At 49.9% G+C, this 25,319-nt stretch overlaps 1 protein-coding gene across 6 annotated transcripts in view; it reads left to right on the top strand.

Moving 5' to 3' along the window:
* Positions 1-377: 377 nt before the first annotated feature.
* The window catches only part of IL1RAP (interleukin 1 receptor accessory protein), a 50,181-nt gene continuing 25,239 nt past the window's right edge, over positions 378-25,319 (top strand). For 3 of the 6 annotated variants that reach the window (XM_074591887.1, XM_074591890.1, XM_074591893.1), the window contains exons 1-2: positions 715-872; positions 16,796-16,863. In XM_074591887.1, coding sequence (XP_074447988.1) covers positions 16,797-16,863 — 67 coding nt within the window. In that variant the 5' untranslated portion in view covers positions 715-872; position 16,796. Of the gene's footprint in view, positions 505-714; positions 873-16,795; positions 16,864-25,319 lie in introns of those variants that run through there. The other 3 variants (XM_074591889.1, XM_074591892.1, XM_074591891.1) reach the window with 3 other exon arrangements.

Below are 25,319 nucleotides of genomic sequence, written 5' to 3'. Positions count from 1 at the left end.
CCCAGCACACCTCGGAGGGGAGAAGGGGAAACTCTGCTTTCCGCGGAGGGGGGCAAGCGACCTGCAGAGAGCGGAGGGAGCTGCAGCAGCCGGCCCGCTGTCTGGTTCGGCAAAGCGGGCTGACTCCAAAGGCTTTACGTGTCCCTCGGCTGGCCGGGGGACGGCTCGCTGACTTGGGGCAGCTGCCTGCCCACCCCCCCCCCCCCGCCAGCAGCTTCCAGCCGGCAGGACCGCTCCGGCCAGGAGAGGGAGCCGTGGCCCGCCTCCTCCCAGCAGGACCCCGCAACCTGCCGGAGGGACCCCGCGGCAGCCTCCCACCTCGCAAACCCGCCTCCCCCTCGGATTTCTTCCCCCCGCCCGGCTCCCGGGAGTGACCCCCCCGCCCCCGGTCGGCGGGGCGGAGCCGGGGAGAGGGGGGCGAGGATCGGGGACGTGGAGGAAGAGGAGGAGGAGAGCGCGGCGCGCAGGACGTGGCTGAGCACGCCCTCCGGTGAGCCCGGCTGGGTAAGGGGTGTGCGGGGTATACGCGTGTTTCTGTCAGCGTGGGCGGCGGGAGGGAGGCGCATCCCCGCGGGGCGGGGGAAGGGGCAGGGGGGAGGTCCGGCCCGCCCCGGCCCTGAACTTCCCCGCACTCGGAGGGAAAGTTTCTGGTGGAGGAGGCGGGTTTCGGGCGGTGCTGGGGCCGGGCCGGGGCAGGGGGGGGAAACGGGAGGCGGGCGGTGGCGGCGCGCAGCCGGCAGCAGCCCCCGCTCGTCGGCCGGCGGGGAGAGAAAGGAGAGGAAGAAGCAGAACCGCTCGGGAGAGCCCGAGGAGCCGCCGCGGCGGCAGCAGCAGCCCCCGGCGTCCCCTGAACGGAGACTGTGAGAGCGAAGGTGCGCGGCCGCGTCCAGCCCCGCCGGGCCGGGGGGTACCGGGAGCCGAGGGACGGGACGGGGGGGCGGCGAGCGGGGGCTGCGGCGGCTGCCGGAGCCGGGGGAGTCCCTCCGCTGTCCCCCGGGAAAGGACGCGGCTGGTGCGAAGGCAAGTGCGAGCCGAGCTGCGGGACCGCGGGTGCGTGTCCCCGCCGGTGCTGCGGCCGCGCCGCCGGTAGCCGAAATGCGGAGTGGTTTGCCGAAATTCCCTCCTTTTGGGCCAGGGAAATTGGGATATTCCTGGCCTGGAGCTCTACGTGCACTGGCGAATGCAACTTTAATTTTCATCGGCGTTGCAAATGCGTGAGCCTCTGGTACCTGTTCTCTTCTGCTGTCAAACAGATCTTTGAAATGGAAGGGGGGGAGGAAGGGGTCAGACTTAAGCCGCAGCCGGAAAATAAAGTGGAAGAGATGCGTCCAAGAAAACAGCCTGAAAGCGATTAGATGCTGGCAGCAAGATGCCTTTTGCTGGGGACAGCTGCCCCCTTATGCGAAGCATTTTGGGGAGGTATCTGGATGGAAGCTGGATGATGGCAACGCCTTCCTGAAAAGGAAAGGGTGGTGTGGGAAGAGACCGTCAGGGTTCCAGTGCTTCAGGTGGCCCTTTTCTGTGCTGGTGTCACTTCCCTTCGTTACAGTGGCAGTGCTTGGCCCTCAGCCTGGGCTGGTTTCTCGGAGTGTGTCTGTACGGTGCTTGGCACAACGGGATCCTGATCTCGGGGCCTCAGGATGTCACTGTAAACTGGTTTATAAATACTCTTTCACATGCACACTCTCTCTTTCCGTGCTAGCCTTTGCTTTGTGAATAACTGGTTATAATGCCTGGATAAAATTCTGGTTTTCTTTACAGATCTTATTTTCCTGTAAAATGATGGCTTTTGTTCTATGTATTTAGTTTTGTTGTCCTAGGAAAGGCTGTTTATTGGGAGATCGCAGCAAGCTCCTTATCATTTTAAAAAAATTATTTGCTATATAATTAAAAAGTACTATTTTCCTGCCACTCCATTTTTAACTGTGGCCCCTCTTGGGTAAGCAGAACTGTCACTGAACTCGCACTTCCATACATAGAAGGATTGTGGGGTATTATTTATTAACTGTGCTGTGGAGAGTCCATATCTCATAACTTAGAGGGCGATTTATAACAGGTTGCTTTTGGCAGCTCCAGAAGATTTACTTGCTGTCTTGCATTCCTCGCAGGAAAAGCCTCTCCTGTTTGCATGGAGAGCATCACTCCAGCCCAACGGCTTTCTGGTGGGAGGGCTGGCTGCTGGGAAGGGTCCTGTTTTCTGCCTCCATTGCCTGCCTGTGGTGAGCAGGGGAGGGCAAGTGGAGAGGATTAAGCTCTAACACCCGGATACTTTCCTTCCCTGGAAGTAGGTACAGGGTTGTTGCTGTCATTGGGAGCACCTTCTCTGTAGGAGCAGATAAGGATGCAGGATAACAAGGGATGTGGAGAGTAGGGCTGTGAGGACTTGGGGTGGTAGAAGCCCGCAGGGCACTGAAACGATCAGGAAACATTAAGGTGGGAGCCGCTGCATGGAGGTGGAGCAGGGAGCTGTGGGGTGAGAGGTTAGGTTTGTAACGCAATGCTCTGTGCGAGGCAGAGGGCAGGTCTACATGCACACAGCCCTGTGACTTTCTTTCCATGTCTCCGGATATGTAGCTTGAGTTTGAAGTGTCTATGTATTACATAGGAAGAGCTGTGCTTGCTCGAGTCTGCCCATGCCTGGTCCCTCCAGAGTCCGCGAAGGAAAGCTTGTGCATTACACACCTCTGGGCTCTTTTCTTCCAGACCTCCAGGGCTCTGCGCAGGTATCCTGCATCTGAGCATTAACAAGTGTGCAGCCGGGACGAGTACTGCGCTGGTCCGGGCTTAAGCAGGCTCATTCCCTGAGTCAGGTAGCGCTACCCCAAAGTGCGTGGCGGGAACACGTGGGTAAGAGAGGCTTCAGAGGGTTGTGAGAGCCGTGTGGCAGCGTGTTGGATGGTGCCAGGATACCCGGGGATAAGGGAAGTGCCTCCTTCTTGGTCCCAATGCTGTAATTTTAATCTCTGAAATATGCATATAGGAGGGAGGCAGAGAGAGTTTGTCCCAGCTCTATTCCTTCAAGACCTGCATGTGCCAGATGCCAGGACTGGGGAAGAAGCATTTCATTCCTTCAGAATAAGAGGCCAGAACGTGTTCTTTTATTCCTTCTTCTCACTTATTGTTATGTTTGGATTTTTGTGTTGGTTATTTTGGCAGCTATATGATTCATCTTCCTTTCCCCATCTGTCCTGGGTCCCCCACTGTTGTCAAATGTCCTCCCATTTCAGCAAGACTCTGGCTTGCAAAAACTTGCCACGAAGATAACCCTTTGCAGCTGGCGGTGTGGGAGAGGAGGTGTCCCGGCTTGGCTCTCAAAGCACAGGTTGCACTAGCAAGGTGGACGGTTAGGAAGATTATAACCAGCATGTGAATGCGTTCACATGTGTGTGAGCATCCGTGCTGTCCGGTCTTTCTTTTCATCGTACAGCAACAGGGAATGCTTTGGGAATAAAAATAGATGTATGGAAAAGCCTATATAAGCTGAAATCTGTGAACAGCGCCACGTTATCTGGGAACTGAAACACTTTCTACAGCGGAGCTCGCAGTTCAGACATTGCCTGCTCTCCTCTTTCCTCCCCTGCCTTTCTCTTGACGCAGCTCCTGGATTTCACTGCCCCCGTAAGCAGAGCCAAGAGCCGTCTCCTCTCTGCTGCCGGGCGGACGCAGCCCGGCCGGTAGCATCTCTGTACCCGGGAGGTGAGAGCTGGTCCTCCGTCTGCGGGAGGTGGTCCGGATGCAGAGCAGAAGGACGGCAAAGCTGGCTGTCCCGTTTGCCACGCTTGAGCTGACCCCTTCGCTGGTGCCAGCTCTGCAGCCCAAGTGGAGCTCGGGGGCCCAAGTGCAGGTGGGCTTCTTGCCCTCCACGGTTTGTAACCATTTTGTTCTGCTCCGCCATCAGCAAAATGTACGGCAGAGATTTGGTCGCTGCTAAACTGGAACAAAACAACTTCTTTTGGGGAGGTATTTTAGGATTTCTCCCCCCTCTCTCAGTGTTTTTGCAAAGCAGAAGGCTAATCTCACGTTTCTCAGCCACAGTTTTGTTACATGTAGGGCTTTTGCATGCGGCTGAGCCACATGTACTCTCGGAGAGAGTGCAAAAAGGAAACGGATTCAGGGAAATCAGTTCAATTAGTTCAATTCCCAAAAGCCTACACTTTTGGGAATTTTGACCTTAGCCAGTGCATTTGCTACTTTCAACCTCAGAGGTCCCAATGAGACACAGGATATTAATAAATTCAGAGTCTTATGTGACAGAAAATAAAATAGAGGAACAGGAATGTGCAAGCATACATATTTTATTATAGGGTTCCTTAAAAATAGTTGCTGGTAAAACAGGATTTCTTCTACAAGGGAAGAATCATATCTTTAGTCAGTCCTTTGTTAATTTAGCAACTCTCAGTCTCATCAAATGGGGACTGTATCCCCAGGAATTCCTTTGACATAGGTTTCCCCTGAGTCCGGATGATTATCCAACTACAATTTAAAGAAAATTACAGCAGGATAACTAAAGATAGAAGTCTCTGAGAGTGTTAGGAAAAGAGAAGGAAAAAGCGTGAGAGAGCGAGAGCTTCGCTTTCTCGTGTGAGTAAAACGCAGAGAATTATGCCAGTCCTTAACTTTTGTGGTGAGTGCAGTCACAGTTCCTGGTGTCGGGGCTGGACCTGCTTGCTTTCCTTCCTGCTTGCTTTCCTTCTACTTCTCTCTCTTTTTTCTTATGTGCTGATTCTATATTTCCTAGAATCACAGAGTATCTTGAGTTGGAAGGGACCCATAGGGATCATCGAGTCCATCTCCCTAAATATTTATATGAAAAAACATTGATTCCTATGGAGTCTTTTTAGATTTGCATGTGTTAACAAAAAGGATCGTTAACTTAAAAGGTCTGTTCAAGGCAGAGAATTAGAGATTGCCGTGAGCGCCGGGGCTGGGCGAGGGGAGTGGCGGGTGGCTCCTTCTCCTGGGAACACCATTACCTTGGCAATGCCACCCAGAGCGGGGTCACCCCGAGCTGTGGGTCAGCGGGTTGCGTGGGCACAAGCCGGGAGCTCCGTGTTACAGCCTGGAAGTACCACGGTAAAAGGCTGGTTGGTAGCTTGGTGTGAAGCTCCCTGGGCAGTTTTGTTGTGCAACTGAAAGGCAAAGATACACCACGAATCACACACTTGCACAAATACTTTAGAAGCCTCTTTAGCTCTACTAAGCCGAGGTGTTATTAGAATTAGAAGAGGACTTTAAAAAAAGAAAAAAAATAAGTTTTAATACCTCTCTGTGTCTTTAACTAGAAGAGCTCTGTGTATTTTTTGTGGATTTTTTTTTTTTCTCCTGGTTTTGCTTAATTCCTTGCATGACTGAGACAAAAGTGTAGCAAACTGTCGTGACTCTCTTAGGCCCGATCCTGGCCACTCACAGGGATGTGATATTTTCAGCTGCTCAGAGGATGATTCTTACATAGTCGATCGACTTGTGTGTAAAAGCTTGCAAAACTGTGACCTAAATGTTTATCCTTAGCGCTGACAGGATGCTGTGGAGCTGTTTAACTATGTATTTATAACAATTATGCTGCTTGGCAAGAAAGACGTGACGTTTTCTTCTCAGAGGGAATTTTTGCTCTTTTTGCCTTTTTCCGCCTGTGATTTGTGGTTATAGTTGCCTTTCTTTATCGTTTTACCTTTTGTCCTAGATGTAAATAAAGAGCTAATTACGGTTAATCTCAGTGCAAGGGAATGAAATTTTTAAAGAGTGAAAAATAACTCCCATCTGTTAGATTTTCAGTAGCGTTTTGGGGTTTGCTTCCTCCTCGGAAGGAAGCCAAAACTTATCTTGCTCAATTTAAAGTTTTCCTTGCAATATTTAAACTGGATTTTTAATCATTTAAAAAACAAACAGAAATGGAAATAGCTTTTCAAATTATGTTTGGCCATGTTCTTAATGTGCTGGTTGCTAAAACCTGAAGAGCTCTGTCATATTCCTAACGAAATGAGTAGAAATCCCACTACCAAATTCTATAGGAACAGGTCTGAGACCTTACTCTGGATAAGCATCTATTTTTCATAGTGTTATATTGCGTTTCTGTGTTTCCTGCCTGCTGGGGCTTCATGCGCCCAACCAATCAGCCCCAAAATGACTCGTTCCAAGGGAACTGCTGCTTAAGTAGTTACTATTTAAGACAGGCTCAAAACCCAAGTTTTCCGTGGTGGTTATGTGATACATTTAGCCCCATCAGCTCCAGTGACTGCTGAGCTCAGGGAATTAATCTATACTTTGCACTCACGCGTTATCTTTCATCTCAGCATCTCTAAGCACTTTAGAGACATTAAGATGCACAGCTGTGGTGTGAGGTGGGGAGAGGGCTGTTATAAAAGTGGCTGGGGAAACAGAGGCACAGATTTCAGAAGCTTCTGCTAATGCTCGCGGTTCAGGGGACAGCCGTTCATAAGCTCTCTGATGCCTGATTATCAGGGAGGCACTGCGATTTTTCATGCGCTACAGTTGGTGATTGATGTCTCTGTAGGCTTCGTGTAGATTAACCAGAAACTCATATTGCTACCCTAAACTAGTTGACTGTTTTGAAATCTTCAACCTTAGACACTTACGGGAGCATAGTAAATGGCAGCAGCAGGAGCCCATATTTCTAGTTATTTTTTTTTCTGAGCTTAGCCCTGTTGCAAAAAGCAAATCTCGCAAGGAACCAAAAGTAAAACAACCTCACCTCCATCCCACCATAGTAACAACCAGGGCCCCACCTACATAAATTTATCAGCAATCTGTTGATTCAAGGCTCTGGGATCTGTAGAGAATAGTTATTCTGACAGTAAGAGCTGTACAAATTCACCCTAATATAAATAATTGGATTTGTTCTGTTGAGAAATAGCTGCCTCCCCCCTCTTCCTTCAAGCACAGACAACTCCCAGCCCTTGTTTGTAAGGAGGGATCCGGCTAATGGGAGGAGGATGTATGTGTTGCTGCCCAGCGTGGTAACGTTGGCAGGCTATGAAGGGCTTGTTGGGCACCCAACGTCTTTGAGTGAGCACAGATGTGCTGCTGCATCCCAAAACGTGTTGCTCCAGCAAATTGTTCTGGATGCAGTCGAACGGGACAGGGCTGATGGGTTGGGGTGACTGAAGGACGTGGCAAAGCTCAGATTCCACTGGAGTAACATCGCCATGGACTGGGTTGTCTTTCCCTCTCGACCTTTTTCCCACAGAAATAAGTGCAGACTCAGCGCATTTACCTTTCTCCACCTTCCTCGTTCTCTCTCATGTTTCCATGTGGGCTTTAGGGAGACTTTGTTTAATTCTGGCTCCCTGGGAGGTTGCACACACACATACACCCCCGACCCAAGGCCACAGAGAGGCAGAAATGCTTTTCTCCAGATTTATTGTGTCCTTCTCTTCTCCCATTGCACAGGAGAGCTGCATCTTGGCTTTTCAGGCCTGGGTTGTGGCTACGCAGGAAGGCAATGTTTTACCCTTTCTAAGCTTCCCCCCCGCCTTGTCTGCCAGTGCAATGACACTGTAGTTGTTGACAAGAAGTGTCAAAGAGCAAGAAGGAAACTCAACCCAACTTTCCAAAGATGATCAGTGATTGCTTCCTCTCCATGCCAAGAGGTGAGACATCCCAGGGCTAGGGTCAGTGCAGATTTGAGAATACCAAGGCATCCGCTTCCTGGCATTGAAAGTGCTCAGAAATGAACATTTTGGAGACTTTTCAGATTTTTGGCCCTTGGCAGCAGGGTTTTAACACATAGTGGTATTTCCTCCTGTCACTGTTCCTTGTAGCCTTTGGAAATGTCAGCGGTGCATATATTGCCTTTTGTTTGTCATTCAGCAGGAGAAAGGAATTCATTGCCCTCGTGAGATCAATCATGTTCTCCCCAAATAATTAATATTGATGACAATCACAGCATACTGCTGCCTGCAGCTCCCTCTCAGCCTTCCTGCTGTGTAGGTGCTGCGGGTCACAGATCGGACCTTCTCGCAGGAGGCTCCTGGACTTGAAAATTCAGGGTGCCATTGTTTGAAGGTTGAATTTAGAGCTGGGCTGATGGGGTTGGTGCAGTCAGAGCCCGAGCAAGTTCCGTGTGGTGGTGCAACCTCATATTTGCAGAAGGACATGTTAGAGACATGGGGAGCAAATGTGATACACATGGCATAGGGAGGATTGTCTCGTTCTGCTTCTCTTTTCCTCCTTTGTTTCTGTCTGTGCCCAGATTTTTCTAGTCCCGTTTGCAGAGTGCCGCTGTGGTGTGCTGATCAGAAAGGGGCAGGTGGGCAGAAGTTGCTGTGATAGTCACCAGGAGGACCAAGTGGGTGGGATGGGGACACGGAAGCCTGTGTGAGGGCTGGAAGGACCTCTGGAGAACTGCTTGTGAGTGGGGTGTTGTCCTGGGAGAGGCAGGTAGCTCCTGGGCTTTCAGTGCCTTTGCTGTTCCTTTTTCTAGTGTTTTAAATTCTGCCCCGGATTGGTGTGTAAAACACACTTACAGAGCAGCCTGTCTGAGCTGGAGGAGAAGGGATGAAGCATCTTCACACCTTATTCTAGTTTGCTGTTTTTTCTTACAAGGCTAAGTGCAATTACACTAATGTGATTAATGTAAGTGCCAGGTGTGGAAACACTGTGTGGCCCAAACATGAAAAAGGAAAAACTCAGCTGATTTGCTTTTACCCTTGAATATGTTGCTCATCCCAGGATACCTAGAGTCGCATGAGGAAGTCCTCTTTTTACACTGCAGGGAGAGTTGGAGACGGGGTCTTCACCACTGGCAGCAGCATGGGTAAAACTGCCGGCGGTGCTGGAGACATCGCAGTCTGCCTGGGGATATTGTGGCAATGGCACGGGGAAAGAGATACTTGGAAAGGGGAGTGAAACACGGTGATGTTGTGCTCCAGAGCACGGTGGTGCTTGGAGGCTTGCTGTGTCCCTCTTTGGGGGAAGAAGAAGGGGAAGATGTTGGTTGAATACGGAGCAGCCATCCTGGGAGTCTGGTCTGCAAGCACTGAGGGCTATAAGGAGAGGAGATGAGGTGAAAGAGCAGGTATGTAGCTGGCAGCAAGGGCTTGAATTTAAGAAAAGAAACTCCTGGAGCAATTTTTGAGATCGAGAACCTGTTGCAGCCAGTGCCCGGCAGAGCCGGTTGCAGCCCTGGCTGTGAGGATGGGGATGTGCAGTGGGGCTGCAGAGCACTGGCTGTGCCGGGCTGGGCTTGCCAGGAGACACCTCGCCTGGGAAAGCTGCTCTGGGCTTCAGGAGTCCTGTGAAAGGCAGTAATCCGAGCTGATAAATCTGCTCGAGTCGGTATCGTGTTCTCTGGGTTTAGAGATTGAGGTTGAGCTGCCTTGGTATTGCTGCTGTGCAATCAGTTGCACGGTGTGGACGTGCTGTTACGTCTACCGGGACAGTGGGATAACCTCTTAGGGAAGGCAGTGGAGTTGCTTACATCTAAAAGCCATTAAAAAGGTCAGGAGGCAGAACATATAAATCAAATGTTCATTCTCAGATGTCTCCAGGTGTTCCACAAGACCTAATCAGGACTTTTCCAGCGAGGGAGGAATCTCAACTCTGTATTCCTTAAGTCTCCTCAGGTCTTTGTGCCATGCTGGTTGCAGATTTCTTTTTTTTTTTGTTGTTGTTGTTTTTTTTTTCCCGGTGCAAAGATTAGTTTGTCAGTTTACTTTCTGGTAGTGCGATATGTGGGTATTTCTCAGAGCTCTCCTTTCACTATAACATCACCGTCCAAAATAGAAGCATTGTGTCTGGCTTCATGGAAGGTCTGAGCGCTCTTTGAAGCTCTGTTGGAAGCTTTTCATTCCCTGGCTATTCAGACTTAAAAAATAGACTATCTTGGCTGGATATCTTTTGCTTGAGCGCAGAAGTGCTCTTGTAGATTGGTGTTTGAACCGCTTGCTGGCCAGCGTGTATGCATTTGCAATCCATGCTGTTTGACTTCAGAACTGCGGCTCAACCTGCCCCTCTTCAGCCCACTCCGCAGATCTCTGCATGATAGTCCCAGCTGTTTATTTGTCGTGTCCAGGTGTGCATATATTTTGGAGAGGTGACGGCTTGTTGAGCTGGTTTATTTTAAATGTATGAAATGCAGCATGCTCTGCCTGCTAAACAGCTGCCAGAGTAGAATCTGTGGCACCCTGGGCTCCAGCAGAGCAGTGTGCGAGATCTGTAGCATTTGTGCTTTGCCAAGTCCTGAGAGGACCCCAGGAGAACTGAAAAAAGAAAGGAGGGGATGCTGACTTTCTTCAGATGTATTTTCAAGCCTGCCACACTTCTTTCCATGTGTTCTGTATTGCACTTTTTTCCTTTTCTCCTGAGAAGGGGAGAAATAGCTTCTTCCTCTGAATTCTGATTATTAGTGTTAAATCTGTTGAGCCAAAAGGACACCAGGAGATGGTATCTAAATGCCAGTAGCGGATCACAAATTCCCCGCCTGGCATTCGCCTCCGTGTCCCAAACATTGGCACTGGCAGAGGCAAATTTTGCACTACCAAGGAAGCTCCCAGAAATGACTCACTGTTAATGAACGTCTCCCCGCTTTTCCCCAAGCCTCTGAGCTCGGGCTGCTGCCTGCTCTGCCCACGGGAGCTCTTGGTGCTCTGTGAAGGTCAGCCTTGCTCCTGCCATGTGCGCTGCGGCGTTCAAGGAGAAATAGCTTGGGACCACCGCCTGGCGTGACCCCACAGTGTTCATCCCTGTGTTGGGGATTTAGTAAAAAGTAATTATTAAAAAGCCAACAGACTGCAGCCCTTGGCCTGGATGTGCAGTGCCGGAAGCCAGGGAGAGGCAGTGGCAGGTGATGGGCAATGAAGCCACCTTGGATGTTTGGTGTCATGTCCTCAGCTGGCAAAGGGCTGCCTGAGCCGCTGACTGAGAAGACTCTTTCCATATTTTTCTTTCTTTTTTTTTAATTTTATTTTATTTTTAATTCTTCTGGGTACTTGGTAGAACCTGGGTGTAAAGCTGCGTGTGAGCACTGTAGCTCCGCAATGCCGAGAGCCAATGCTTCCAGGTCCTGTGTGACAGTGGCCAGCTCTGGCCAAGGAAGACAGAAGATACTTTGTGCCAGAGACGAAGGAGACCTCTCACCAGGGCAGGTTTCCACCTAACAACCAATAGTTACTTCCCCCCACCACCACCTCTGCAAAAGCAGGGGTTTAATATTTGCTGTGATTCAAGCTGGTGAAAAAGTTTCACTCTGCTCAAATCTAAATGTTTCCTTTGGTTCTGATGATATAAATTGTTTTTATAATAGCAACATTCCAGAACAAAATCTGTTCAGCCCACTCTGTTGTCAGGCAAGTGGTAGCCTGGTGGGTGAAGCTACCCTGGGAAAAGTGAGACTTCAGCATCGATCTCGCAGGTCCCTGCAATGGATGTCACCATTAGATGTGCCGAGTGGGTCACACTGACCGCTCCACGGTATCCCTGACTGCGGGCCGGGCTTCGGCCCTGGCTGATTCCTGCTGAAATGTGCCTGGCTGTTAAGGAGATGCTGCCGCCAAGACAAATTGTGCTCCCTGCCCTTAGGAGAGAAGCGAATGTTTTCCCGGGGGGCAGCGTTGGGGTCCTTTGGTCAGTCAGTGTGCCTGCATTTGGAGTGATGAGTGTGGCGTAGCGGGCACAAGAGCAAGGAGAGTGCTCTGAGCCGCTTATGGCGGTTCATCATCAAATTGCTGCTTGTTTCCTTCCCGTTCTGTTCCTGGAAGCTGTCTGGGAAGGAAAATTTTAATGAACGTGCCGGTTCCTCCTGGGGAGAAAAGGCTGGGCTTCCCAAACCCATCGCCTGTCTTTCTGCCTGGGTCCCCGGAGATTTTGGTGTAAGGCTGTGTTGCTGGGGAGGGCTGCCCGCAGGACGGGCCGGCTCGCGGCAGGGGTGGCTCTGCTTCGGGCAGGGACAGGAGTGGAAACGCTGATGCCGCGGCAAAGGGCGGTGCCGCGCGGTGCCCAAATGGCCTCCGGAGGAGAGGCAGGGTCGGAGAGACGCCGTGCAAATCCCGGCTAAGTGGCACCCAGATGGTTTATGCTACAGTAATTCCCCCCCTTTGTCTGACTTACTCCTGCACATACTGAAAAGCAAAAGTGTTTCCTGGAGGGCTGAAGAGCCTTTTCCCACTTTCCATTAGTGTTTTTTGCTATTGCTTTTCTGCAGCTGCTTTTGCAGGCTGCCCTTTGTCTGCCTTTTGGATTCTTTGAATTTACTCGGACTGTACATCCATTTTCCCCATAAGAAAACCCAGCAAACTCATCGAGCAGCCTTCTCCGGTGCTGCTGTGGGATGATGCTGGGACCCAGGGCTTGTGGATACGTGTCAATGTGGGAGCAGAGGGGCTGTGCCCCACTCCCAAGCGCCAGCCCTGCTCGGCAGCCCATCAGCCTTCGGCCCCAAGTCCACGAGGTGTTGAAGCAAAGCATTTCCCAAGCTAGCCCACCCTGGTTTTTGCTAGCCTTCCTATGCCTGCATCCCTTTTCCTGGGGCCAGTCCTGTGCTTTCACATGCTTTTTGACTCGGAGGGATTTAGGACAGAATTACAGAAAGAAAATAATATGTAAAACCTGCTCTGGCCGGTGTTATTTTTTGCTTCTTTCTGAAACGGCTTTATTTGCAATGCCCTTTCAACCAGAGCACTTAGTGGCAAAGTTTTGAAGGGTGCTTTTGTTCTGTGTGCTGTAGTGTGGTTTCTCAGTCAAAAGCAAAAAACCTGTCAGCTCTCCCTGGGTGTCTCTGGTTAGGAGGGACAAAGGCATTTTCTTGGAAAATGCAGCATTGTTCTGTAGAATTGGTACAATGTCTTTGAGAATAGGTGTGCAGTAGTTGCTTTGAGTGCAGCTCTCTTCGTTAATTATTTGACATCTGTCTTGGGTTTTATAATCATTTGGAAAACGCGTAGGCTTTGCAGGGTCCATGCTGCTAAAGGCAGGAGTGAACTAGGTCTGTTTGGGAAGGGTGTTTTCTCTGAAAATATTCATGTTTTTTTCTGACATAAAGGCCAGCATCAAATGAAAAACTAAACCTTTCTGCCACCTCTGCTTTTAAGAGCAGGAGACACCTCCATGGCTGTGTCCCATCCCCGCCCCCCTCCCCCCCCCCGGCTCTTCTGTGCTCCCCGCTACAAAGAAGGTGAAAGTTTGAAGAAGAAAATGCTCAGGAACGAAAAGGAAATGCTTTTTGGTTTGAAACAAAATGAACATTTCAAGTAAGTTCCTTTAAAAAAAAAAAATAATATAATTCTAGCAACAGCAGTGATGGATTATTTTTCTCCAACTGCTCTATGAATTATTATTATCAAAACGTTAGTTTATGGAGACGTTAAGAACACCTCAGAGTATGCTGGCCTTGTGAGACGTTCCTGGAGCGCGGAGGATGTATCAGAGCTCTCCAGCCTTCTTCTGGCTGCTCTGATTGCCCGCTTCCTAGCTGCGGTGTGACTTCCGAGCTGCTATGCCCTTCTGCTCGCAGGTTTTACTCCTGGCTCCCTGTAGCGTTTGCTTTTTATTTTATTTGCTTGTGTACGAAAGGTGAGGTTGGTGACCTTTTTGGGTGAATCCCTCCGCTGCAGCCTGGGGTTTGCACTCCCTGACCTTCGGTTCTGCTCCTTTGGTTGCCACCGGAGATGCCGGCGTTTCAGGGCAGTGGCACCAAATTGTGCAAGAAGTTCATTAGGCACCGCTGGAATTGCATCATACACAGGCAAAATGGCAACACGCATTCTGATGCCACGAAACAAGTTGCTGGAAAAGGCTGAGAAACCTCTTCTGTGCCTGGCAAGACCCTGGTGGGTTGTAGTCCTCTGGCGTCAGGTTATTACAGCATTGCAAAACCCACCCTCTCTCCCAGCGGCTGACTGGGTGCAATGTTCTTTTCCTGGCATCGCTGGTGGAATCACATTATCCTCCCCGAAATGGGGGGAAATGATGGCATTGCGTGACCACACAGCTGCTAGGGGAAGACCTTTCTCTTTGGGGTATATCACAGATTTAGGGCCATTTAGAGCAAAGCATCGCAGTGCTAGCAGCACTGGTACACAAGAATTGGTCCCTGCGCTGTGTTAGTAGTACAAACCATCAGATCCTGTAGCATTAATTACTTTTTTTTTTGTTGTTGTTTGGTTTTTTTTTTAATTTTAATAATCATGTGCCACAGGAACGGAGCTGGCCCACAGAAGCCATCCTGCCCTATGGTCCCCTTTATCTTCTTCATTGTGTGTGTGAGCTCTCCATTTCTTTATTAAAGGGGGAGAATCCTCTCCTTTCATCTCAGCTGGCAAAAGCTGGCTGTGGTCAGGGCATCCAGGAGGCCGTGATGACTCCCCTCGACCAGTGACTCAATTCACGTGTCTTCCACGGCCCCTTGTATTTTGTGTAGTGCGAGAGCAGCCAGGACTGTGGTCAACTGAGTCCTGTTCCCGTAATGGAGAAATTGGTGTAGTTTAATCTGACGGGCTCTGGGTCCGTCTGTCTCCGCCGATAAGATCTCTGGAGAGCCTGGAATGAACCAGAAGTAAATCATGCTGGGCAGGGCTTCTTGTTTCTTGCTCTCCCCACCTATAAAATCAGAATTTTCCTACTAGCAGGCAGAGCATGGAAATTTTAGATACCTTGCTTGTGGGGGAACAGAGACCTGGTGGCTCTTTGAGACAGTTGAAAGGAGCATGTTCCTATGAGCATAGTTAATGGATGTAAATATTAGCTCGCTGCAGGGCTCATGTATCACTGAGTGAAACGTAGTAGTTTATTTTGGCCTCGGGCCACGTAAATGGCCTTGCTCTAAAGGAGGGAAACTCATCCAAAGTCAGTAGTTGTTCCTGCTTGCTCCAGGGCTGAATTCAGTCTGATTTGTGCAAAATGCAGGAAAGAATCACTGGAAAATAAGGGTGAGTTAGGACACACTGTGCATTTATCTAATGACAAATGGAGAGGGAACCGCGAGAGGTCTTTGTTATGGGAATGATCCCCCTCACTTGTTTACGCTCCCTCTCTTCCAGCATCTGAATTCCCAGAAGTTCCTAAATTCCCCCCCAAAGTGCAGCATGTTGGTTCTGTCTGTGCAATCTGATGGCATAAAGACGTTTTATCTTTATTCAGCGCTTCCAGAGGGTAGGAGTACTTAATTTTGTTTTGCTCCCTATGGAGTCTTCTTAAGTGACACTGGAAGATGGTTGTAGATGGCAGTAGAGAAGGATTTGATTAGCAGCTGGCATTTCTGTTTGGATGAGGGTGGCAGGGGACAACCAGCCCTCTCAGCTGGACCCCAGGGAAGAAAACTCACCTTCTTCCTGGCTGCTTGCCCATTTCTGCAGGCTTCTGAGGCAGTCTGCAGCTCTTTGCACGGACCGTGCGGGGAAGAGCAGGCTTGCTCTGGATTTCCTTTGTCTCTTCGAGATCAGCCCAGCAGAGGGAACGCATCGTACAAAGGCTTTTCAGATGCAAGCATTGAAAAGGAAGGATTCAATATCCGCTGCTGGATTTTGAGTAGTACAATTCATGCATCCCATTCTTGTTAATCTCTGCAATCTGTGCAATCTCAGGTGCTCTCTGTTTATGCTTAAGGCCCGTCTGCATAATGTGTGTATCATGGATGGGTTTATGAGGGACATGTTTAAGGGAGCTCTGTGTCTTCTCTCCCCACCCTTTTAGCCCACCCTGATGGAGCTGGTTTCCCTGTCATCTCACGAGCGCGCTCCTGACAGTATCACCATGCTCATTACTGCGTCTGCCCGGCAGAGCCGAGATGCTTTGATGAAGTTTCAGCCTTTTAACCATCTCTTCTCCCTTTGTGATCTGACAGCACCCAGGAATATCAAATGCAACCTTCGCCCCATTAATGAGAGCATCTAGTAAATGTCAGCTTTCGTGACTACCAGCTTATAAGTTGCATCCTGGAAAACCTTAGGAACACAGGAAAATTTAATTCTATTGTGTGAGCAGCTCTGAAAGCCGAATGCCAGATACTGGAGCGGGCAGCAAGTGAAACTCTGGCAGTGTACATTTATCTCAAATTACAGGAAATTGTGCTCCACAGCAGGAACGGAGAAGTCTGGGATTGTTTTCTGCCTATCAAAGTGCTGCTTTGAAAGTATAAACCTTTGTTCAGATCACTTTCGAAAAGTGTCCAAACCTGGCACTTGTTTACTCTTGTGAGGTGGCCGTTCCAAGGAGGGTTTGACTGGAAAAAGCTTGGAGCTTTGTCCTGCCTTAACCTTCCTGCAGGAATGGGGTGAAGCAGTCGGGACTGGCAGCCGGCCTCTTCGCAGGTCACCAGCTGGCAGACCTTGCAAATCTGGACTGCACCGGTGTCGTTGTCATGCCAAACTGTCAGACGCGTGTTCAGTGCAAATGTGCCTCAGCCACCGCTCACCATTGCCAGTGCTTTCTGCTCTCGTTCTTAGAAACGAGCATGTGTGCTGGCAGAATGAGGTCTTGGCAAAGGACCTTTTGTGTTTTGGGAGTCAAAGCTTGGGATTTCTAGCTTGCAAGCATCTACCTTACTCCTTGTGCTCGTGGACATAGACTATTTCAGTGACTTAAGTCAATAGGCTTGGCTGTTGTCTTCTGAGCCATCACCTCCCAGGCTTGGAGAGCTCACGCAGCTGCCTGCGGGCAGGACAATGCTGCCATACAGATGCTTTTCTCACAGCATCTTAATGAAATAAAAAAAAGAACATACCAGAATAAAAGGATCGTTGGGTGGGCAGAGGAATAAACACATATACTCAGAGTTAAACAGTTGTCTGCAGTGATGAAATCTTGTAAAATAACCATAAGGTCTGTGTGTGCTTTGTCTCTGCAGGATGAAGATGGTGGGTGCCCTGCTGATTACGCTCTGGCTGTGCACGGTCGCCCTCGGCAGCGGCTCTGGTAAGGACGTAGCACGCGATGGGTCTGCCCGGTTATCGGGGGAGAGCTGATCTGAAGCCGGAGGAAGAAAACTGGCTGCAGTGATTTTAAGCTTTTACAGTATTCCTGGATGAAATGGCCATGTTTATAATACTTGAGCAAAACGCACGAGCACGGTGTTAGCTCTGGGTGGGTATTGTGTAACGTTCACCTATAGAGGCTACCAGCATTGTGCAAATGGGTGCTTAAGCCAATAACAATAAGCACCATCTCAACCTAAAAGTGCTTTGTAAATTCAAGCTGCCCACTTGGTCAATTTTGTTATTCCCCTTCTACGAGGGGTGACATCAGGGCTCGGCACGTGGCGCTGGCTTGTTACCGCGTTGCAAGCAGGACCCGGGCTTGAACCTGAACTCTGCTATTCCCGGTTGGATCCGGAGGGGGTTGAAATTGTGCCTCTCGGATTCTGACTCATGCCTCAGCAACGCAAGGGGAGAGGGGAACTTCTCGAGTAAGAGGAGCTCTCATACCCATCTCACTGAGTCACTTTCCTGACAGGAAATATGTTGTCATGCTCGCAGCTCCTCTGGCACGCGTTCAGCCCGGCTCTGGTGAAGAGGCAGATTGTGTGCGTCTCGGCTCCGGACTTCCTATTTGGGGGTGGAAGGGAGACAGCATGATTTGCAGGAGGCGAGTGGAGAGGGGGAGGGAGGAAAGAACAGGCACTGGCTTTATAGGGGGAAATATTCAGAAATAAAGGCTGTGCAGGGGATCGAGCAAATCCCTCCCCTGCCCATGAGCCCTCGCCCCTCTGCAGCGCTGGCAAACAAGTGGTTATAATACCCTGGGCAGATGAACAGTTCTTGTTTTGTTGTCTCTTGGACCATGCTGAATTATCTGGGCCAGGTTCACAACTCACACCTCGGCAAGGTTCATCTCAGTGCAGGACTCATCGCAGAGGCCAAAAGTTTGGGAGGCTTTTCTCCTTGGGTTGCCCAAGGGCTGCAGACATTCACAGTAGGGTGTAGCCTTCAGTAGGGGATGTCCCATCCTGGCTAACGGAGGCCCGGTGGAACCGGTGAGCAATGGGGAAACAGTAAAGGAGAAAAATGATGATCAGAGGGCTGGAGCACCTCTCCTATGACAGCTGTGGTGGTTCAGCCTGGAGAAGAGACAGCTCTGGGGAGACCTTATAGCAGCCTTCTAGTACCTGAAAAGGTAGGGGGTCCCTGGGGAGGGGCTGTTTGCAAAAGCATGTAGCGATAGGACAAGGCGCAATGGTTTTAAACTAGAGCAGGGCAGGTTTAGATTAGACATTAGGAAGAAGTTCTTTACAATGAAGGTGGTGAGACACTGGCACAGGTTGCTCAGAGAGGTGGTGGAGGCCCCATCCCTGGAGACATTCAAGGCCAGGCTTGATGAGGCTCTGAGCAACCTGATCTAGTTGAAGATGTCCCTGCTTACTGCAGGGGGGTTGGACTAGATGGCCTTTCGAGGTCCCTTCCAACCCAACACATTCTATGATTCCATGGAAGAATATATGTCTCAGGTCTTCTTGGCTAAGTGGTAGGTATTAGGAGTGCTTGGGGAAGGAGGGACCCAGCGGCATGAGTTGCTGCTGCTCGCTGGGAAAATCCCTGCTTTGCGTGCGCTTCTGGACGTGCTGTTCTGCTCTCCACCAACGCAACATCCTCCTCCTGCTGAGGCAGCCTTACGACACCCCACGTGCAGTCATCTCGGGCTTTTTCAGAAATGGGAGGGAGGTGCAGTTGAATCAGGATTGCCCGGGAAATGTTAGAGCAACTCTGAACGCTGAGGCTGCCAGCTGGGAGCCGTGAAATGAGCACCCTGGCGTTTGGGTCACACAGCCTCCTGCCAATTGATCTGGCAGAACCCTCCAGGCATTTCTGCGAGGTATTTAGTGCTTTTTAAATATTCCTCCTTTAGCAGAGGTTTTCTCTACGGGGTGGTTAGAGCCCTTGTAGAGTGCTGCAAGAACATAATTGTCAAAGGGTGATGCATGGGACACATGATCAGTTAAAAAATATTTCTTCTGCAAATCCACTGTAGCGTATGCGTTTAATTTTCTGCGGGTCCGTGGGTGCCAGACTCGCCCTTCAGTTCAGAGCTCCGTTTTTGTTCCATGGACATCATAAACCACTTTGGGCTGTCAAAACGTCTTTTGTTATTTATGACGGGCTTGGATGGCTGTTTGTACTTGGATGGAGGGGCAGCCGTCTGTGCAGCCCTCTGTTACACTGCGGGGTTTCTTGAGACTGGCACCAAGAGGCAACTGGAGCTCGTTTCACCCTTGCAAAGTCGTAAATACAGAGCAGTGTGGGAGACCGAACATGCTCTCCTAATGTTACAGCATTTGGCCTTGCTTTTTTTTTTCTTTTTTTTTTTTTTTTCTTCTTCTTCTTCTTCTTCTCCTCAGAGTGGGGAGCGTAGGTGGGGGGAACAGAGGAGAGGTTATCCGGAGCAAACGCAGAAGGGCTGCGCACAGTCTGCAGCTGCCCCACTGGTCTCCTGACACCAAGCGAGGCCATGGAGACGGGTAGCTCTCACTGGGGAGGGCAACCTGGCTTCTGGGATATTTAAGATGGGTAACTTGGGATTTGTCGCTTCAGCTGGATCTTTTTCTGTGTTTTGCTATAATAGTCATGTAATGCTGTATTGTCGGGACCAGCTCTCTCTCCAGCCCAGGCTGACAGGGGGCTGGGAAGGCTGGAGGCAGGAGTCCTGTTGTGGTTTGCTGCTGCTTTTCCTGCCTGCTCCTGCAGCCCTTCCCGGGGGAGCAGCATGGTCAGCAACCCCGACCGGGACTGCCCCAGCCAGGGGTACCGGCTCTGCTGAGTCCCAAGCTCTCTGGGCTTATAGAGGGGATGAGGAGACAACACTTATTAAATTTCAGGTATAAAACACCAGCACTGCTTCGGCCTTTCCATCCAGTTCAGCCATTATGGCTGACACTCTCCCTGGTGGTGTGTCAGAAAGCTTCAGCATTGTGCTTCTCCCTATGTCTGTCTTACTCTTTTCCCAAATTTTGCCAAGAGCAATGTGGCTCTAAACATCTGTTCTTTGGGCTCTGCTGTTTCTGCTGTGTATGAAGGCTGGTGCTGGAACAAAATCATTTGCTGAAGGGGAGCTGCGAGCTGGAAGAGGAAAGAAATGTGATCTGAGTAGCGTAGAGTAAAAGACTTGGAGTCTGAGACTGAATTTGTGCCTGAGTCTGCTACTCGCTCATGCCGTGTGCGTGGGCAAATCTCTTCTGGTCTTGAGAATATACATGATGTGTAGTGCCTGGGTTTGAATTCCTTGCTCGTGACCTTTGGGACATTGTTTGCAATGGTATTTGGGGTCTTCCGCTTTCCTTGCCCCAGCGAGGCATCCTTAGATCTCTGCGCTTGTGTTGTAGGATGCTTAATGAACCCAGATGCTCTGATATCCAGAGAAGGATAGCAAAAACCAATGAACCCAGTTTTGGTCTTACAATGATTTCTTTGGCACTACTGAGGTCATATAAATATACACTGGATTAAAAGAGATGAAAAAACAGTCGGACAAAGAACATAACAGCCAGTGTGAATACTGAATAATGTTATCTTCTTGTTTCCAAACAAACCTGACCCATGTTAGATACCAACTTATTTAAAGATGCAGTTGTAGCTGTGCTCCTTGTTCCGTTTTTGTCTCTCTGCTAACCAGGCTGCTCTCTCATTCTCCAAGAGCTCCCAGATTTCATGAGGCGAGGGCTGCGGGGAGGATCGGGGTTAGGAGTATTGTCTTGGAGCATTAGAAAAGCAGGAGGATATTGCTGCCAGGGGAGGAGGAGCAGCCTCACGCCGGTTATCTAGAAGACCCGCCTAGTGTGAACAGGTAGTTGCTGAGCATAAATAGCCATTTGGTGGGAGGAAATATCGTGTTTGCCTAAGAAACTGCTCTGACAGCTCCCCTGGGGGCTATCAGACAGGCTGCGTGGTGGGATGAGCCCAGGACTGGGGCCAGCTTCTGCCTGGAGTGACACCCCAGCATGGCAGGCAGTGGTTGTGAGGCAGCCAGGAGCCTCTGTCCTAGGAGTTTTATTTCGGGCTTTGCTGTTATTTGCTGGATTGTGAGCGTGCATTTTACGCTCTCCCATACCGGCGGTTCTCAGGCACTGGTTTTGTCCCCTCTGAAGTCAGACGTCACCAGTGCTTCTGGATTCAGGTGGTGGCTGAGGCAGTGAAGTTCTGACCGTGGCGAGGCAGACACGGCGGTGGGGTCTGGCCGTCAGAGCTGCTGCCTGCACCGTCTCTTCTGAGTGCTGATCTGCGCTGCATGTGTCTCTCTCACTTAGCGGAGAGGCAGAGTAGTTACTTATGGCTAGGGGAAATTTGCAGATTAATAAATTACTGTCTGTAAAACACTTTGAAGATGGAAAGCCCTGTGCAGCTCCTCAGGATTATTACTATATAGCTCTTATTCTACTGATAGGGTTCCAGTGGCCTTATTTGCCTTATGATTTGAGACAGGCCCAGAAGCTGAGAAGCTTATTTTAGTGTGTAAAGTCAAAAGAAAAATAGATTAAACTGCATTATTGTTTTCTAAAGAGACTAAATCCCTCCCCCATCATCTTCTCTTGGGATTTCCTGACTTCCTCCTACTCTTCCAATCTCAGCTTCTTGCCGTCCTAATTTAGGAAGTGATTTTATAACCATCCATACCCATCTGTGAGTTATTGTGGTTGTAGAAGTTTATGGCGCTTGGGGGCATGTGAAGTTATTCGACACCGAGGGTGGTTGAGAGGCGCACAGCCCTGAAGTGGATGGAGATAAAACCCGCAGAGCGGAGCTGGCCTGGCTGCGGACGCAGAGACGCGGCCGCCCTCTGCACCAGCTGGAGTCGTGCCCGCCGGCGAGATCGGCCCTTGCGTCTGCTTCTTGTCAGCTGAGGAAATAGGTTGTGAGGGGCGAGCCTTGTGCAGGGCGTCAATGCGATGTGACTCGTCTGCGTTGAAGCGCAGAAACGCGTGGAGGAAAGCAGCCCGTTTTGGGCGTGCTGCTGATGGGATATCGGACTGTCGCTTTGGCTCCCCTGTGTGTATCAAATAGGGCGTTGGGGGACACTGAGGACCTGTCTCCTACCCTCCTTATCCACCGCGTCTGCCTGCTGCAGCCACACAGTTGTGCGCTCAGTCTCATACGCTTTATTGCACACAAGTGATTTCTGCCAGGCTCATAGACCCTTTCGGTGCATTTTACTGCCTGCTGCATTTTTTCAGTTCCCATGCTCATCCGAGGACAACTGCTGTAGCATTTTATTTATTTATTTATTTAATGCAGACATCCCCGCGGAGGTCTGGTGGGCAGTGCAGAACCGTGGACTGTATTTTAAAGCAGGCAACAGAGACCCTGGCTACGTGCATAAGGAGGCTGCATGGCTTTAACTAAGCCAGCCCGTGGCACTGCGATGTCCCGAGCGCACAGAAGAGCCCCTGCCAGCTTAAGCACAGCTCTAGGCTGGTGCTATTCGGGTAAATCTCCCTTTCATGCTGTCTCTCCTACAGCTGATTTTGCAATGGGCTGCTCTGTTTCCTCTCTGTGTCTCTCCTCCTCCCGTGCTGCTCTGCTTCGCTCCACGCAGCGATTTCCTCAATGAAGTGGGACAGAAAGTAGCCATTTGCTCTTTTTCTCCTTCAGGCTTTGAAGCAGTTCATACCCCTACCTTTATCGTTTTGATCTCAATTTTTAAAAAAGCCTCCAGGAAAACACGTCAAGCTTGCTAGAGAAAACCGGATATTTTGGGGTTGTTTTTTTTTTTTTTTTGGCCCAGTTGCTGGAGGTAACCAAAATACTCTTTGCCACATGCAGTAAACACAGGCTTTGCGCGCAGGTAGAGAGTGAAGGCATGGACCTCACCGTGGAGGAGTTTTAAAAGACACAAACAACAACTACCCCTCTCCATGTTACAGGCTGTGCTTGCTTAGGTAAGGAAACTCTGAGTCAGGAGCTATGGGCTCCCTTACAGAATCATTGTTTTTTGGATGTTGTACCTTGGCTGCTTCATCTGAAGCCAACAGAAGTTTAAGCAGTCAGCTTGGCTTTTGTGAATTTGTCAGAGGCAGACCGTCACACCTGTTTAAACTAGACTTTCAGGATCTAAGTTAAACAACCACAATGCGTGAGTGCTTTTGGAAATGATGAACTGCTCTGCAACAGAAAGTCCTTTTCCTTCTTCCTTTCTCAGCTTTCCTATCTATTCAAATGATAAAAGTGGTTGGGGAGGGATCTCTATCCTCATGTGCAGCATCTAGTGGAGCTGCTTCCATTGCAGCTTGGTGGCAACACAGGAAGAATATGGTGAGACTTGGGAGAAGCATAAAACCACATCGCCGGTGCCATGGCAGCAGAACCCTGTGGATCGGGCTGGGCTGTGTGCTGTGCATCGGAGCCGGTCACGGGGAGGTCTGTGCCAGGACCACTTCCACTTATTTGCTCTGGTGGAGGGGCTGTGGGAGGAAGGCAATGAGGTTGTGACAGGCCCTTTTGATGACTGGAAGTCAGAGTTCATGCAGCTTCCAGGCTGAGCCTCCAAGGCAGCATTGAGCTGCGACCAGTTTTTCAGCATCCTCTGACCACTATCACTACTGTGGAGGTAGTGGGAGCAAATCACAGAATGGTAGGGGTTGGAAGGGACCTCTGGAGATTCATCTAGTCCAATCCCCTGCCAGAGCAGGGTCACCCAGAGCAGGTCACACAGGAACGTGTCCAGGCGGGTTTTGAATGTCTCCAGAGACTGAGACTCCACCACATCTCTGGGCAGCCTGTGCCAGGGCTCTGCCACCCTCAGGGTAAAGAAGTTCCTCCTCATGTTGAGATGGAACTTCCTATGCTCAACTTTGTGCCCATTACCTCTTGTCCTGGTGAGAGCCAGCTGATCTCGGCTAGGGCTAATCCAAGTTCTCTGTCATTCCCACCAATTTCAGCGTGTTTGCGTCTGCGCCTTTTCTCTCAGTCCAGGGAAGGTGTTCTCGTTTGGTTTTTTTCCGTGTTGTACGGTCAGATGGGATACAGATGGCTTGGGAAGCACTGCCCTACCACGCAGCCTAATTGCTCTGTTGCTGAGCAAAGTACAGAGCAAGGGAGCATGGGGTGGTCTTGTGCTGGGTGCGCGCGTGAAAGGGAAAACGCAGGCGTGGTGGGAGAGTGGGTGCTCCTGGCACCAGCGTAAATGGGAAGCTCACCCACGCGTGGCTGCTGGCCACAGCTGGTACCTCCTATGCTCACAACTCCGCCATTCCGCCCACCTTCCTCTGCGTCCTTCTCACTGACTGCTCCGACTTTGAAAGAGGGTGGGGAAATTTTTTTTTTTTTTTAAGGTAGTAATGATTAATTCTCACTTAATCATTTTGTGTGACCAGCTTTTTTCTGCCTTATTGATGCTGATTCTTGCCTCAAACTGACCGCTGGCCTGGCCGCGCTCCCTGGGTGGAGGTTGACTCGTATCAGCTTTATACATATACATATCTGCTTTAAGATAATGCAGCCAGGGTGGCCGAAGAAAGTAGGAAGCTGTTGAGATAGTGCAGACCCGTCTGCTGCTGCTGCCGCTGAAACGGCGTGGGGACACATGCCATGTCATCCATGCGGTGGCTTCGGGTCCTGCCGCCGCTGCACAGTCCTAGTCTGCATGCGAGACAGGCCCCCTCCCAAAATGAGAGATGATTAAGACGGGCGCATCGATTTGGCAAATGGCAGGGTAATTTGTGCTGGCATGATAGACGGCCTCTCGTGAGGATGGCTCTTCGTTATTTCTTCACAGAACTTTTAGCTAGGGGAAGCCCTTGGTTGTAGCCCCAGGGGAGGCAAGAGGTGGAAGTGGTATGGAGCTGGTAGGGTTTTGGTGGTTGAGATTTTTTTTTTTTTTTTTAAAATGGAGGTACCATTTTTTAAATGGAGGTACCATGACTGCATAGAAATGCCAATCTGTGGACAAAATGGGACAGCATTTCTTGATGTGGCCTTACTGTGTTTTTCTTTTTTGATCCATGGGTTAAGCAGTTTGTCTCTTCTTGAAAAATCCAAAATAATTGCACCAATTTCATTCCTGTTTTGGCTGTGTGGGTGCTTGTAATGGGTGCTGCAGATGCATCTCAGGGAGCATTTCAGGTGTGTGTACTCAGAGCTCTGTTCCCATGGGGGTAAATCAGTGCAATAAGTGAAAGGCTGGGAAAGGTTTCCAGAAATGTCTGTTTTCACCTTTATGTAGCTGAACAATGCCATTATTATTTTTTTTCCTCTCCCTTAATTTTCTACTTTGCATCTGGAGAAACCGCTTTCTTCAGCTTTGTTTGGCTCCTGAGGAGCCTGTTTTTGGGATACCTGGTGTTATAAGGGTGTTGTAGATTCAGAATCAGAAATGGGACAGATCTGACTATTTCTATAACAGGAGAGGTTTCTGTCCCTTGTATCAGTAGTAGAGATCCCTACGAACAC

Source organism: Larus michahellis, chromosome 6 (assembly GCF_964199755.1).
Source record: "Larus michahellis chromosome 6, bLarMic1.1, whole genome shotgun sequence".
Lineage (NCBI taxonomy): Eukaryota > Metazoa > Chordata > Aves > Charadriiformes > Laridae > Larus > Larus michahellis.
Note: the sequence above shows the minus strand (reverse complement) of the source record. Positions and strands in the feature narration are given on the sequence as shown.